At 38.3% G+C, this 14,240-nt stretch overlaps 3 protein-coding genes across 3 annotated transcripts; all 3 read left to right on the forward strand.

Moving 5' to 3' along the window:
• Positions 1 to 68: 68 nt before the first annotated feature.
• Positions 69 to 3,510, forward strand: LOC147763164 (uncharacterized). The gene is made up of 2 exons (XM_087009716.1): positions 69 to 573; positions 3,123 to 3,510. Exons 1-2 carry the CDS (start codon positions 502 to 504, stop codon positions 3,405 to 3,407), a joined length of 357 nt encoding a protein of 118 aa, XP_086865842.1. The 5' UTR covers positions 69 to 501; the 3' UTR covers positions 3,408 to 3,510.
• A 1,552-nt stretch (positions 3,511 to 5,062) lies between these two features.
• On the forward strand, positions 5,063 to 7,736 carry LOC106167904 (uncharacterized). Its single transcript, XM_013546799.2, has 3 exons — positions 5,063 to 6,033; positions 6,341 to 7,066; positions 7,249 to 7,736. Exons 1-3 carry the CDS (start codon positions 5,277 to 5,279, stop codon positions 7,734 to 7,736), a joined length of 1,971 nt encoding a protein of 656 aa, XP_013402253.2. The 5' UTR covers positions 5,063 to 5,276.
• A 4,740-nt stretch (positions 7,737 to 12,476) lies between these two features.
• On the forward strand, positions 12,477 to 14,152 carry LOC106167905 (uncharacterized). The gene is made up of 3 exons (XM_013546800.2): positions 12,477 to 12,650; positions 12,940 to 13,593; positions 13,810 to 14,152. Exons 2-3 carry the CDS (start codon positions 12,945 to 12,947, stop codon positions 14,025 to 14,027), a joined length of 867 nt encoding a protein of 288 aa, XP_013402254.2. The 5' UTR covers positions 12,477 to 12,650; positions 12,940 to 12,944; the 3' UTR covers positions 14,028 to 14,152.
• Positions 14,153 to 14,240: the final 88 nt, after the last annotated feature.

A 14,240-nucleotide genomic window follows, 5' to 3' on the forward strand; every position in this document is an offset into this window, starting at 1 on the left:
GGTGAAAATTCCAATAACGTCAAACCCAATATCCGCCAGACAGAAAGTATATATTTAAACGGGTACTTAAAAAAAGTCATTTCAACAGGAATAACAGACGTTTTAGCAAACGGGTAAGCTTTTGATATCGTTCGTCATTTCAATCTAGATTTTTCTTCTTTTAGAAGCGGTAATGTTGATGACTAGATGTTATAGTGGCTCATGTCTTACGTGTATCACATTGCTCTTTAAAATGATTATGGTGAAGGAATTTCGAGGAGAATTACCGAATTTGGCTTAAAGAAGCTGCAAGTTGATTTACCAGTGTGACAAAATAGTGATGGGAAGTGGTGCGCGATTTAATATCCAATTTTTTTTTTTACAAAAAAAAACCATGCATGATATTTAGCCCTGTTCTACTGACATTATCAATGACATTCTCGCCAAAAAAGTTTTTTTAAATTGTTATTAGTATGATTCCTACACCGTCAGGACTGTTTGTAACATCGGCATACCACCAACATGAAGACTCTTTTCGTGGTGATGTTATGGGCATGCGCACTGATGGTTCACAGTGGCCCTGTTTCCAGAAAGGTAACAAAATTACATAACCTTAGACGAAGAAGAGAGCTTTTACTGTTTGCACAATTTGTTACTTTTACGAAAGTGTAAATCGACAACAATACTAGTGGATAGAAATGTAAAGGACATGCTATTTTAGAATCGGTTTGTATTTTACTGATGTTTATACATAAAGGTATTTAAGTACCATAACCAGTGTTCATCTTTAAAAATCATCTCTCAAAATTATATGCTTTTCACAATGAATAGTCGTAAGATAAAATAAAAAACCGTGTCAATTTTGTCTTATTATAGACCCTAGCTATTTTCTATCAGTTTGTTTGTGGCCCAACGTATTGTTCATGTTTGCGATTCACTGCTCCCAGTGAAAAGTTTTGTTTTTTTTTTTTATTTTATTTTTTTGCTAATATATGATATAAAAGCAGTATTTTATACAAAAGTGTAAAGTAGTTGTGCTAAAAGTTTTGATAAATTGTCGAAAAACCTCAGAAATATTTGTTGGATTTTTTTGTCCCCTAAACGATTTATCTGTCTCTAGCATCCAGTTTGGCTCTAACTGCTTGCTTCGAGTGCATGATGTCTGGTTTCCAAATCAACCGTTATCTTGTCGGTAATATGCAGGTAAACAGAAATAGAACAATGCATTGAGTAAAAAGAGCTTTACTTATGCCACCTATATGTCAGAGTTAATTGATGTTTCTGCAGTGCGATATCATTTACATCCGCTCAAAACACAGAAAAAATTATCACCTTTTTTACTTCACTTATAATAAAAAGCAAATGTGGCAGATTTGAAAAATGGCATCATATGTTTTTCAGGCTTCATTTGTAGTTTTCGCAGAAATAGTGTGCGACTTTAATCTACTCTTTTTTTTAATACAATAGAAATTTTAGTCTAAAACTCACTTTACTAGTTCCTCTCCAGAAATGAAAACGTTTTTGGCGTCAATTTCTGCTTATGTTTCTGTATTTCACAAAAGTATCGTTTAAATTCAGTATCGCTGCAGTATGCTAAAGGTTTGTTTCACAAATAATAATTTAGATTGAAATTGCGCTTTAAACTTGAAACTTTAAGAGCAAAAATATATTACGAATCTGCCAAAACAAGGTAGAAATTACTACTATTCTTGACCAGCGGTAACTCTACTATCTGACCACAGGGTGCGCTAGTAGTCCGCTAAAATGTTGAAAAGCAGCGTGATTTAGTATAGTTTTTAAGGGGGACTTGATTTCAGCGGGTTTGATAGCTCCATTTCAGTGGTTTATTAAATGCATTTCCCTAAACCGACAAAGACTAAAGTTATTGGTCTAAAATTTAAAATCAACTTTCGGTTTTCAGTTCTTTTGCAAAACCTTCCCTTGTGTGCCCCAAACCAAAACCAAATTGCAAATTAAAAAAAAAAAACGACTTTTGTGTTCTTCTGTTTTTAGACAAATTGTGCACTGGTGAGGTGCCCAATCGAAAACTGTTGTGTAAAAAGGACTGTTGTTGAAGGTAAATGCTGCCCAATCTGCACCCGATTTGCCAATACCAGAGGCTGCATAAGAAGGGATGGTATGCTCCCACTATCACCCTGCCTCAGGATTCCATGCCAGGCCCTGCCGTGCTGTGCTTACATGACGAGCACTAAAATAGCTGGCACCAACTGCCAAGGGTGCCCGGTTTGCAAACTCATTGATCAGAGCTGCATAGCTAGGAGCTCCCCTTAGGAGCAATTAAAAACCACCCACTGTGCGTTTACTGCTCAATTACAGTAACTGATCGGACAATTTTATGATACATGATATTCAGGCTTCGTTATTCTATCTATGAAATAAATAAATAAATAAATAAATAACAACAACAACAATAATAATAATAACAACAACATTAGTAATAACAACAAAAAGAATAATAATGATAACCACAGCAATAAATAATAATAAGTATCGGAAAATTGTTTTTAAATATAGCCTTACCCAAAGATCGAATGGGCGTCAAATCATTGCATAGACATTAAACATGGGGACACCTAAATCTGCATTTCTATGCATTCGGTTGAGATCGATCGGTTGATGATTTTACGAATGTGCCATAACAAGGAAGAAATTACTACTATTCTTGACCAGTGGTAACTCTACTATCTGACCACAGGATGCGCTAGTAGTATGCTAAAATGTTGAAAAGCAGTGTGATTTTGTGTAGTTTTTTAGGGGGACCGGAATTTAGAGGGTATTGTAGCTCTATTTCAGTGGTTTATTAAATGGATTTTCCTAAACCGACAAAAACTAAAATTATTGGTCTTAAAATTTAAAGTCAACTCTCGGTTTTCAGTTCTTTTGCAAAACCTTCCCTTGTGTGCCTAAAACCAGGGGGGAATGATATCAGAGGGTTTGGGATCTCTATTTTAGTGGTTTATTGAATGAATTTCCGTGAACCAATAAGGACTAAAATTATTGGTCTAAAACGTAATCCCAACTTTCGTTTTTCAGTTCTTTTGCAAAACATTCCCTTGTGTGTCTCAAACCGAAAACAAATTGCAAATTGAGGAATAAACGGCTTTGTGTTCTTCTGTTTTTAGCCAAACTGTGCACTAATGAAGTGCCCCATCGAAAACTGCTGTATGGAAACCAAGGTTGTTAAAGGTAAATGCTGCCCGGTCTGCACCCGATTTCACCATACCAGAGACTGCCTGAAGAGGGCTATTATTCTCCCACCACCATCACCCTGCCCCATGATGCCATGCCAGGCCCTGCCGTGTTGTGCAGTCACGAAGAGCACTAAAATAGTTGGAACTGACTGCCCAGGGTGCCCGTATTGCGTACTCACTGATGACAACTGCATGGCTGAGACAATGAAACAATGAAAACCACGGTACACTGTGCGGTCACTGCTCCAATACAGTAATTGGACAATTTTATGATACGTGATATTCAGACTGCGTTATTCTATTTATGAAATAAATAAATAAATAAATAAATAAATAAATAAATTACAACAACAACATCAATAATAATAATAATAACAACAACAACAACAACAATAAATAATAAAAATCGGAAAAATTGTTTTTAGATATAGGCTTACCCAAAGATCGAATGGACCTCAAATCATTGCATAGTCATTAAACACGGGGACACTTAAATCTGTATTTCTACGCATTTGGTTGAGATCGATCGGTGGACAGACTTATATAAAGAGAAAAGTTAAAATGTTAGAAAGCAGCCATAATGTTCGACCAATTTCATTTTCAATTATCCACAACAGAAATCTCTTGTCCAGTATTTCTGTCAGCATTTCTTGAAGTGAACAGTGAATGTCTGGAGGCAACATTTCATATAATATTTTATTCCAATTCTTTTCATGCGTCCTCCATCGCTCAAAATCTTCTTTAGCACAAAAAAAAAAAAAAAAAAAAAAAAAAAACGTTTCAGGTCATCCCTTTAGCGTCTTCTCTCCACATCGGAAAATTTTATCTAGCATAAAACAAATTTCAGTGGCACGCAAAAACAGTGAGTCAAACAATGAATTAATGGAGTAGAGAAAGTTTCAAGTCATCGAGACAAAACGCGTTGGTTTTTACAGATGAATGGACCATTTCCTTAGCTTTCACAGGCAAAAAGGTCATGTAGATAAATGCCATTTTCAGTCTCCTCTGTTGATTCCTTGGTGTATTGGATTGCGGATGCCGCACACAATTACATGAATGGTGGGCAAACTTAAAAACGTCGCTCTTCTCTGTCACAAGACCGGATTTCACCATGTACACTCGGAAATAGGCCTTGTTTTATCTATTTTATGACAGACTCGTTTGATTGATACCGTGGAAACTCAGTTTTTACAGTAATATTGATGTCTATTGAATGACTGTTTGTCATTCATGGATTGTAATGATGTAGCATTTTTACCTGTGCCGAGACAAAATGGACGTTCACAGTTTGAGGAGATTTGCGTTCATATTTACAATTTATCTGAGTTTTGTGGCTCGTACGTATCAGAATATTCGAGAGGGTAAGCGGATTTTATAATTATGTGCCTGTATCATTAAAAATGATTGTTTTGGATTATTATTGATATCATGCGAGAAATGAAAAGTTAAATGACATATTACGACATAATAATCCACACATGTTGTGGCCTATGTTAAATTGTATTTGGTTTTGAAATCCCTAGTACACGAAATTTTCTGTAATGTGTCGATTTTCGTATCAAATTATGATGAAACTTTTCTTTTAAACGATAAAGATTCACGAAGGGAACCATAAACATAAAACTGTCTGAGCTTACGAGTTTGAAAGTGAAATATTAATAGAGGAAAAAAATATTTGAGCAATTTCTCCTTAATCACCAAAATGTTTCCTATCCAAAAGTGCAGCCAACGGTCTTACATTCTAGGTTTATAGATCGTAATTTTGCCAACTGTGCTAGATATAGTTTAACTTGGTAATTTAGGTAAGGGTGTTGAAATCATCAGGAAAATTCTTTTTTTTTCAAACTTTCTTTGTGTGACCTAAAATGATTTTGCCAACACCTCGACGCAATGCAACGTACTTTTTGGTAAAATGTTGATGACATTGAGCGTATAGTTGATGGCTAAATTTTCAATTTTCCAACAGACTGGATCTGTAATGATTTTACCCATTCGATCTGAAAATACTAGTATTTTTAATCTAACGTCATTTTCAACTCATGATCAGGTGAACCTGCACCACTGCTTCGCTTGCCTCTCAATCAAATGTATGGGGGTTCTGACGTCACGGGATATAACGACGCCTACGTGTCATGTTTGGGACTTGAGGAGGGGCCACGCGGGGGTCTAAATGGGGCTTTCACGTTCAGAGGTACCAGGGACTCATTCATTGCACTGACAAACATAACGGGTCAGACAAATTCTGCATCGGTCCTAGTCTCTTTTCTTCCTGAATGCGACGAGTTGAATGCAACATGTAGGGTATTAACATTGCAGAAGCCGAGCAATAAAAACTCTGAAATTCACAACGACAGCAACAGTTACACTGGTAACAGAAGTGCTAGTTATAATGACAGCGATGTGAACGTCAACAAAGCAAATAACATTAGTAACAACAATATTAGAGGCACTGAAATAACTCTATCCATCCAGCCCACTCTTGATTATCCAGGTCTACAAGACGTAGTCCTGCAAATCATCAATTCAGCTTACATTCTTCTGGTGTATGCTCCTGTTCCGGTGCAGAAATGGCTCAGTTTGGCGCTAACGTATGACAACGAGAGTGTAGAACTCTGGATTAAAGAGAACAGTTCGACGTCTATTTTAACACAACTTGTGCAAGTGGAGGTGGATTTGACTGATGACGTTGACGATGACGAAGCAGGGAGATATGATTTATTGCTGGGAACAGCTGGACTGCAAGATGATTGCTGCGATGAACCGTTTCGAGGACGCATGTCATGTTTGCAGTTGTACGATACTAAACTATTAAGTTCAAAACTGAGGGATCAAATGGATTCTTGTAAGTGTAAGCTAGATTTATTTTCCAGACTAAAATGGGCGACTATCAAATTTTGGCTTCAAATCACAAGATTCAACATTTCTCCTATTCTTCAAATCAGTACCACCATTCATTGAGGAAAAAAATTCATATGTCTAAGCAGTGTCTTTCCACTACTTCAACTTCACAAACAGATCATTTTTATAAAGATACCAGCTTTATTCTATGTGAATCAACTAAAATCGATAGAAACTTAGATTTCTTTTTTTTCCCCCATAGATCTTAAAAGCACTAAGTATACGTTTCACTTAAATTCTACTTATTGTAGGTCTTCCCCAACCACAAGGGCTATGGCCCCTGTCTCCACTGTTTCAAAACCAGGATCTGAGTGGAAATCAAAACGAGGCTAGGCTTCATTCAGTGAGATCATCGAACGAATCACCGCACGAAACAATTAATGGATCGAGCGCGTTTTTAGGATCCCGCTCATCTTACATAGAAATACAGAACATTATCTTAAAAGTAGATAACACCAACAGCTTCATTGTACTGGGCTATGTAGCCCTAGAGAAAAGTATAGTGTTTAGCCAAAACAACTCCAGCGTAAACGCTTCCGTGCCATTATTTGAATTCCGGGATAATGAATCCGGAAAAACAAAAATGCATTTAATGGTGGACAAGGAACAAAGAATATCATTGCTTTTAAAAGATAAAAGCACTGCCCCACAAGAAGAACCTAATGTGTATCAGGTACAAAGCGCAACAACACTGATGTTCGGTAAATGGTATTTTGTCGGATTTTCTATACAGAAAGAGGGATCTTCTGAAAACGTAACTGTCAGTGTGTATGTGAACGGCAAACAAGATGCGGTAGTACGTGCAAAAATTGAACATACTGAGATAAAAGGAAGTATACTGTTAGGATATCACACGGAAGAAAAATATCAAGACGCAGTTATTCCTTTTATGGGGAAGATGGCGTGTTTTCAAGTGTATGATGTCGCACTGACAGAGCGAGAAACTGAAGAAGCCATGGGCGCTTGTGATATTGAAGGTGAGAATGGGAGGGTTTTTGATTTGGTTTCGAATATATCTCCTACCAAACCCACATAATAAAATAAAGATTTGGTAAAAATAACTGTCGCATAAAAAAGATCATTAATGCGCCGAGGAAAAGGTGTGACAAATGCGCTTTACATACATATTATAACATTTAAGTTTCCTGTTTTATTTTAGGACTGAGAACTACAGCTGAATATAAAGAACTGTTGGGCCTTATCACCGAAGTGAAAAACAATACGTCTTGTCAACATGCAAACGCGCACTCGGCTGAGGCAAAAACAAAAAAGCTGACAGATTCGAAATCTGTGTTCTCGGAAACCGCGGCACTGTCATATGCATCTTCAGCCATTGTGTTATCGACAGAACAACAAAGCAAGGCATATATGCTTAGTACTCTGCACACGAAAACAACATTAACAGCTACGGCTGAAGTACCAAGGGACCCGTCGCACACACTTGGCGTCCAAGCAAGCATGACATCTTCAGTATATTCTACAGCATCACCAACATCTTTTGCACTGCCATACGTTGAAAATTCCAGCCCAGAACCGTGTTTTTTATATCCTGTAAATTGTCATGATTGGGAGATAAGCGCAACGGAGACGGCATCAGCACAATTAACAACAAGCGCGTCAGGAGGTAAGATATTTATATTTTCTTGACATTTTAAACTTAAAAGTGTTAAATAACATTATTGAAATTTTAAACTTAAAAGTGTTAAATAACATTATTGAAATATAAAGCGAAGGCAGTCACTTGATAACTTGTTACCAACATATTTTGATTCAGATATCTGTACAAATAATTTCCAAAACGGTAAATCTAATTATTTGGGGGAGTCTGGGAGAAGATGTTTATTTGGCAAAAGAAATATATATATGGTTCGGTGGTCAATGTAGAAATTACTTCAATTAACGTAAGGCCACACTTTTTTAATTTTATGGATGACATCCTGCGCGCGCACGGATTTTCGCCCGTTCTCAAAAAAAAAAAAAAAAAAAAAAAAAAAAAACCCCCCAGCCCCCAACGAAGTCGGTTGTCTCAAACGTCGTTATTGAATGTCAGGAAATGAGCTTTCTGCGCATGCGTATTATCGCCACGTGGAAATGCGTCCTCTTTGCCGTCAAATTCATCTCTAGGATTACTTTCAAATTACACAACAATAAAAGTCATAAAGAGAACGGGCGCCATCGTTTTGGATTGGTATGCCATTGATATTGGGCATGGAGATATCACCTTTTTACAATTGTGCGAAAGGCTGGCGGCGGCCGAAACATTTCTGTGACATTCTGTATAAAGCAGCACATTAATACCAGGTTTTCTGTAGCGAAAAAAGGGTCAACAAGGGCGTCGAGGTATTTGGTGGGCTGAAGGTCGGACAGGCCACCTGACGGTTTAGCTGCTTCGTGTGAGTTGAAGTTGACAAAATGGCATCGTCTGAAATGACCTTTAATAGATTTGGTAGTATTAAGCATATCTTTGCATCATTTTTTAAACATTTCTGTGAAGTGTTCAAAATGTTTTAATATTCTGAGAATACAAATAAAGACACACTGTTTGATTGATATTTGTTTTATTGATTGCTATACCAAATGAATGCATGAAATAACCTGAAATAGATTTGGTAATATGAAGTATATCAATTCATGACTTTTTTTACTTTTCTACGACGTATTCACATTGCTTTAATATTTTGAGAGCATGGATAAAGACATATTGTTAGTTTGATACGTGTTTCTGTGGTTAAATTTGTGTTTCCAGCTGTGTACTGACAGCATTCCTTTACTTAAGGAATTTTTTTTTTTTTTTTTTTTGGACTGTTTTTTTTTTTTTTTCGCCCTCTCGCACCGATTTTGGGGTACTCAGAGGATGTCATCCATAAAAATAAAAAAGTGTGGCCTAATGTAATGCCAAGGTAGAAATTACTAAAGATAATGTTTCATTTCTTTTATTTTCGGGTTTCAATAGATGTTTTCTGTCAGCCGACGCCGGAAGTACATGCTACCTTCAACAACGGCTCTGGCCTACACCCTATGGCCGCAGGCACCGTCGTCATGTATTGGTGTTTAGATAACACATCATTTATCAATGGGGAGTTTCAGCGCACCGTTCACTGCACAGAGCAAGGTGTCTGGAGCAAAGAAATACCACCATGTGTAGGTACGTCATCGAGGCTGTTTGGCACTCACTGACAAAAATGTCGATCTATCTCAAGAAGGATTTATAAGAATAAATAAATAAATAAAGCTAATGAATGACTAACGCAGAAAAATCTTTAACTATCACTAAGTGGTGTTTGAAACATTTTCTCATCTTGTTTTAAAGTCTGCAGTGATTTTTTTGTACTCTAATTGTAATGAAAATTCGCATATTCGCAGTTTCGCCAGAACCACAAATTGAATTTAAAGTATTTTCTTTTTTTTTCAGATATATCATTGGTTGCAAATATGAAAGTGGTAAAAGCACCTAAACGCAAATATTCCCAGAATCCCTTGGAAGCTCCTGGCGCTGCCATAATCGGGTCGTTTGGGTTGTCATGCTTGTTGGGAATCGTGTTAGGAATCGTTGCGTGGGATTTATCAACAATCCATCGTCAGCTGAAAGTAATGCTGAGGAACCTGACGTACCTAAGGAGAGTCCGAAAGCGACGCCTTAAACAAAATCGAGTAAGACAGGAATTTGTAGAAGCAAACGTTGTCCAACATGGGAATAACTACATGCTGATAACAGATATCTGAATCAAATGTGTTGGTTACAAGTTACAATAATGACATAAAATATATTCTTTCCATCAATATTTTATCTATATATATTGATGGCCTTTTATTGAGAACCGCCGAGACAAAGCGGTGTACAGGGTTGACATTAGTTACTTGTTATAGTTACCCCTATCTTCATTTTTAGGACAGTTATATCATGAGAAAAAAATAAGAGAACATATTCAGTCCACTTTGTACTGTGGAAAAAATCTCCATGTTGTCAAGACAGTTGGCATCGGACAAAAACCAAGTGAAACCTATTTGTTGTAATGTATTTTTTTACATATTCTTTGGATGACTCATCTAAAAAGGTTTTCATACCCTGAGTTTCAGATACAGACTTGACATTTAATATGGAATATTTCAGTTTCGAAGGTATGCCTAGGTAAAAATGCATTCTTTTTTCAAAAAAATCCGATCTCATATAAGATATGTGAATGGAGAAGTGTGTAGTCAGGTGTGTCGCATCCAATTAACTGAATACCAGGTTAGTTGCGCTGCTGCATTATGTAATATGCAGGGATTTAATTGGGTAGTGCTCCTTTGGGCAGGTCAAATCTTGGCTTTGGCAAAGCATGGTTCTGTCAAAAAAGTATCCATATGTCGGCAACTACTGCATAGAAGAATTTGAAATTTTGCATGCAGGTGGTCGGTTTTGCAAGGTGTAAGATGAGCTATGCAGTGCTCTGCATATTTGTTTATCTGTGGCAGAATGGCGCGAAAAAGACAGACATTGCCAGATAATTGCGCCAAACGAAACGGTCCGCACAGTTTTATAGAGTAATGCCCAGACTGATGTACCTACACAGAGGCCACAACCAACGTATTGAAATCTTACCACCAGGGTACAGGACCCACTGTCTGTCGGGATATGCTATTGCAACTACACAAAACCACCCAGTCCGTTCAGATTGAGGGGTAAATTGCCACCAAAACGCATTTTTCAAGGCCCTTAGCGAACACCAAACTGGTTTTAGCTGGTTAGAATACCAGACGACCTCAGGGGAACCCACTGTAAGCAGCAAAACATCGTTGTATGTTTCTCTAATGAATTGGGGACCCTGATCGTTTCTGAGTTGATCACTGAAACTTCGTGACTTTCTTTATTGAGGTCAGATTTCACCAGTACCGCTCAACCAGTCAAAACAGAGTTTACAGACATCCAGAAGAGGCCAACGACTAAGCGTGTGCCGCGTCTAAAGTGACTAAGGTCATTAACAGCGTCAGTAATTGGAGTGGATACCACATTGGTGCCAAAACACCAATGATGGTCATCCACGAAAACCTGAACCAGATCAAATAAAGGAATAATCTGAGAACCACTTGACTATCATTTGATAGGGGGCACCTTAGGGACAATTTTAGGTTGCACGGTGGAATTCCCGGTACACACATAGCACTTTTAATAGCAGATTACTTACAAAACCAAGGGAATGAGCAGCTACCTTGGTAATCAAAATCGCCATATTTGAACCACATAGACCATATGTGGGTAGGCCATTACTCGCCGAATCAATGGCCTACATGTCCTACAACAAAACTGGACCAAATTGGACAGATTTTGACCGATGCATGGAATGTTATCCCAGATTGAACTCTAAAAACCTAACCCAAGGAATGCCTTGTCACTTGAGAGCGCTGGTAGCAAACAGAAGAGGTCAAGCGTAACAGCGACCGTTACTGTGACTAGACACTGACATGGGGGTTCTTTGTGAGGCGTGTATCTCTTTTACAGAAAACAATTTGGAAAATATGGTGATCCAAAATATCTCTTTTAATTGTTGTCGTATGACATAGAATAGGCAATGTGTTTTTGTTTGCTTCTCTGGCGAATTCCACTAATGAACTGATGTCACAATGACATCAAAGAGATAATTAAAAGTTATTAAAACACAATTTTAATCCTTATTTTCATTTATCAGTCAGCAAAATAGAAAAAAACTGATGAAAAATGATTTGGAAAAAATATTCCATATTAAATGTCAAGTCTGTATTACCGGAGACTCGCCTCTGCCATCAGCATGCCTTCGCCGTTTCCATTTACGTTATTATTTATTTCTGAAATACAGGGTGCGAGAACCCACATAGAACAATGTTACTGTTGACGTCCAGGTGTCCATGTCCCATTGTGTCCTGACTATTGACTTGAAGCTAAGATTCTGCATTAAACCTTATCAAATAATCTCCGTGATGTTTCACAAGAGGGTATCCATTGCACCTACCCATCGCTTAAGGACCATTAACATAAATTAATTAATTAACATTAATTAATTGAATTTGGCGACGGTCAATCTTACATTTTTCAGCAAATAAAACGTTTTTGAAATTGTTTGGTGAGATAAGGATTTAGATTTAGACTAATTGAAAGAGGAGAGGCTTGACTCAGTAGATTATGGAATGAACTCCGCCTCAAGTCCACCCCTGCCCACACATCCAATTAAAACCCCTTTACACTGGACGGTGTCCATTTTTGCATCCTTTGTGCGACAATGAAACTGGCATCGCTGTGGTCGTAGGAAGGAAGCACAAAAATCTCTTTGGCTGCCGAATTAATGCTTAATGATCGGCCAGTTGTCGGCAAGTAAAATATTATTTTTTTTATTCTCAAACGGGGCCACACTACGGGACGCAGAGAGGACGCTGTCCAGTGTAAAGGGGGCTTAATGGACTATACCAATGTCACATTGGCCGTGGGTATAATCGGATTCGCTCCTACGCGCTAACGTACGTCTTTATATATTGGGCTTCAAGATAAATCCGCGCACAGGACGGGCACAAGCACAAGGGCACAAACCCAAGAAGAGCGAACTTACAAAGGTACGTTTAGTTTCATAAATTATTAAAATAAGAACGCATATTTTCCATTCATTGACTTAACAGTATATTGTTCCAAAATAATTCTCATGGTATACTAACTTAACCCTCTGGGTGACATACTATGATTTTATCATTTCAGTGGATATACATTTGATAATAAATAACAATTGTTCTTCAAAGCAGCTACGATCAATTCGTGCCGATTTCCCAATCTTAGTTCTATTTTCGTTGTTTCCACGCCTAACCAGCCCTTGCGAAATAAAACATTTGAAGTTGACTAATTTTTCAGTTGCCATGCATACCCTAGCTGTCTTTGCTTGTGTCGTTGGCGTTTGCGCCGCTCTCACCAACAAAGAAATCGCTCAGTTCGTGAATGGCGTAAAGATTACGAGCACCACCAGCTCCCACAAGATCAGCGCCACTGGTATGCCCGAGCACACACCAGGAAATGTCAACCCTAACGACGCCAAGGCGCAAAATTACAACTTTAACATACCCAAGAAACCGACCTACGGAAGCAAAGGCGGCTGCCTCCCTATGGGTATTATCGGTGTGACCATTCAGGGGGTCGGAATCTTTAACCCCTTGACCGCTGAGGCATGCGATGCTGTTTTGGTGGAGAAAATGGACAAGTGTAACGGCCACCCCGACATGAGAGGCGCCTACCACCATCACGGAGTCCCAACATGCCTAGTCAATGGAACCGCCGATCAGTTTATTGGTTTCGCATTGGACGGGTTCCCAATCTACGGAGCAATGGCCTCTGACCTGAAACGCGAGGTCACTGCCGACGACCTTGATGAATGTCACGGCCGTGAGGTCAAGGGTAAATACAGATATCACGTGACCAAGGAGTGGCCTTACTTTTTGGGTTGCTTCAAAGGTGCCGCCAATAGACAGCAAGGGTTCATGGGCTCACAGGCGTGGTGCACTAACACCAAAGGTAAAGTCAATAGACCATTTTTCAAGTTACTGTACCAATATGTATAGAAAACTTTAAAGGAATCTAAAAGAATCAACATTTCATATGTAAAAAAGGTGAAAAAAGTTCGTTTAAGAATTTTACCGATGCCAAAATCACGATGACAAAGGCAAGATGTAAAATTAATTTGTGTCCCTGAGCAAATTCATAAATCATTTTGAAAATAACCACTTTCAGCCACTCACATGTGTTCCTGCAAGGATCGTAAAGTGTTCAAGAAATCCCCAGGCAGAACCGATGCTTGTCCCGAAAGACCACAGCGTCCGAATGGCAACGGCGGTCCCAACGCTGGGACCAATAACAATGGTGCTACCAGGCGTCCTCACAGACCAGGTGGTGGCTCGAGACCTATGAGACCATTTAGACCCGGTCCAGGCACACTTGTTGGCTTCTAATTTGAAGAGTGTCATGTTGATAAATTTCTCCGTTTTACTTTAATGTAGAACAGTTACCAAATAAAATTTTTCTTTGCAATATAAGCTCACCTGGTACAGAATAATTGAAATTTCGTCTTCCTACATACATGGACTATCCAAACATCTGGGAACTGGCAAACCGAGTTAGTGATACTGTTACATGCCTAATTGCAGTATGGTATCGCAGTGACA

This window comes from Lingula anatina, chromosome 3, assembly GCF_051362555.1.
Source record: "Lingula anatina isolate TDL-2025a chromosome 3, LinAna3.0, whole genome shotgun sequence".
Lineage (NCBI taxonomy): Eukaryota > Metazoa > Brachiopoda > Lingulata > Lingulida > Lingulidae > Lingula > Lingula anatina.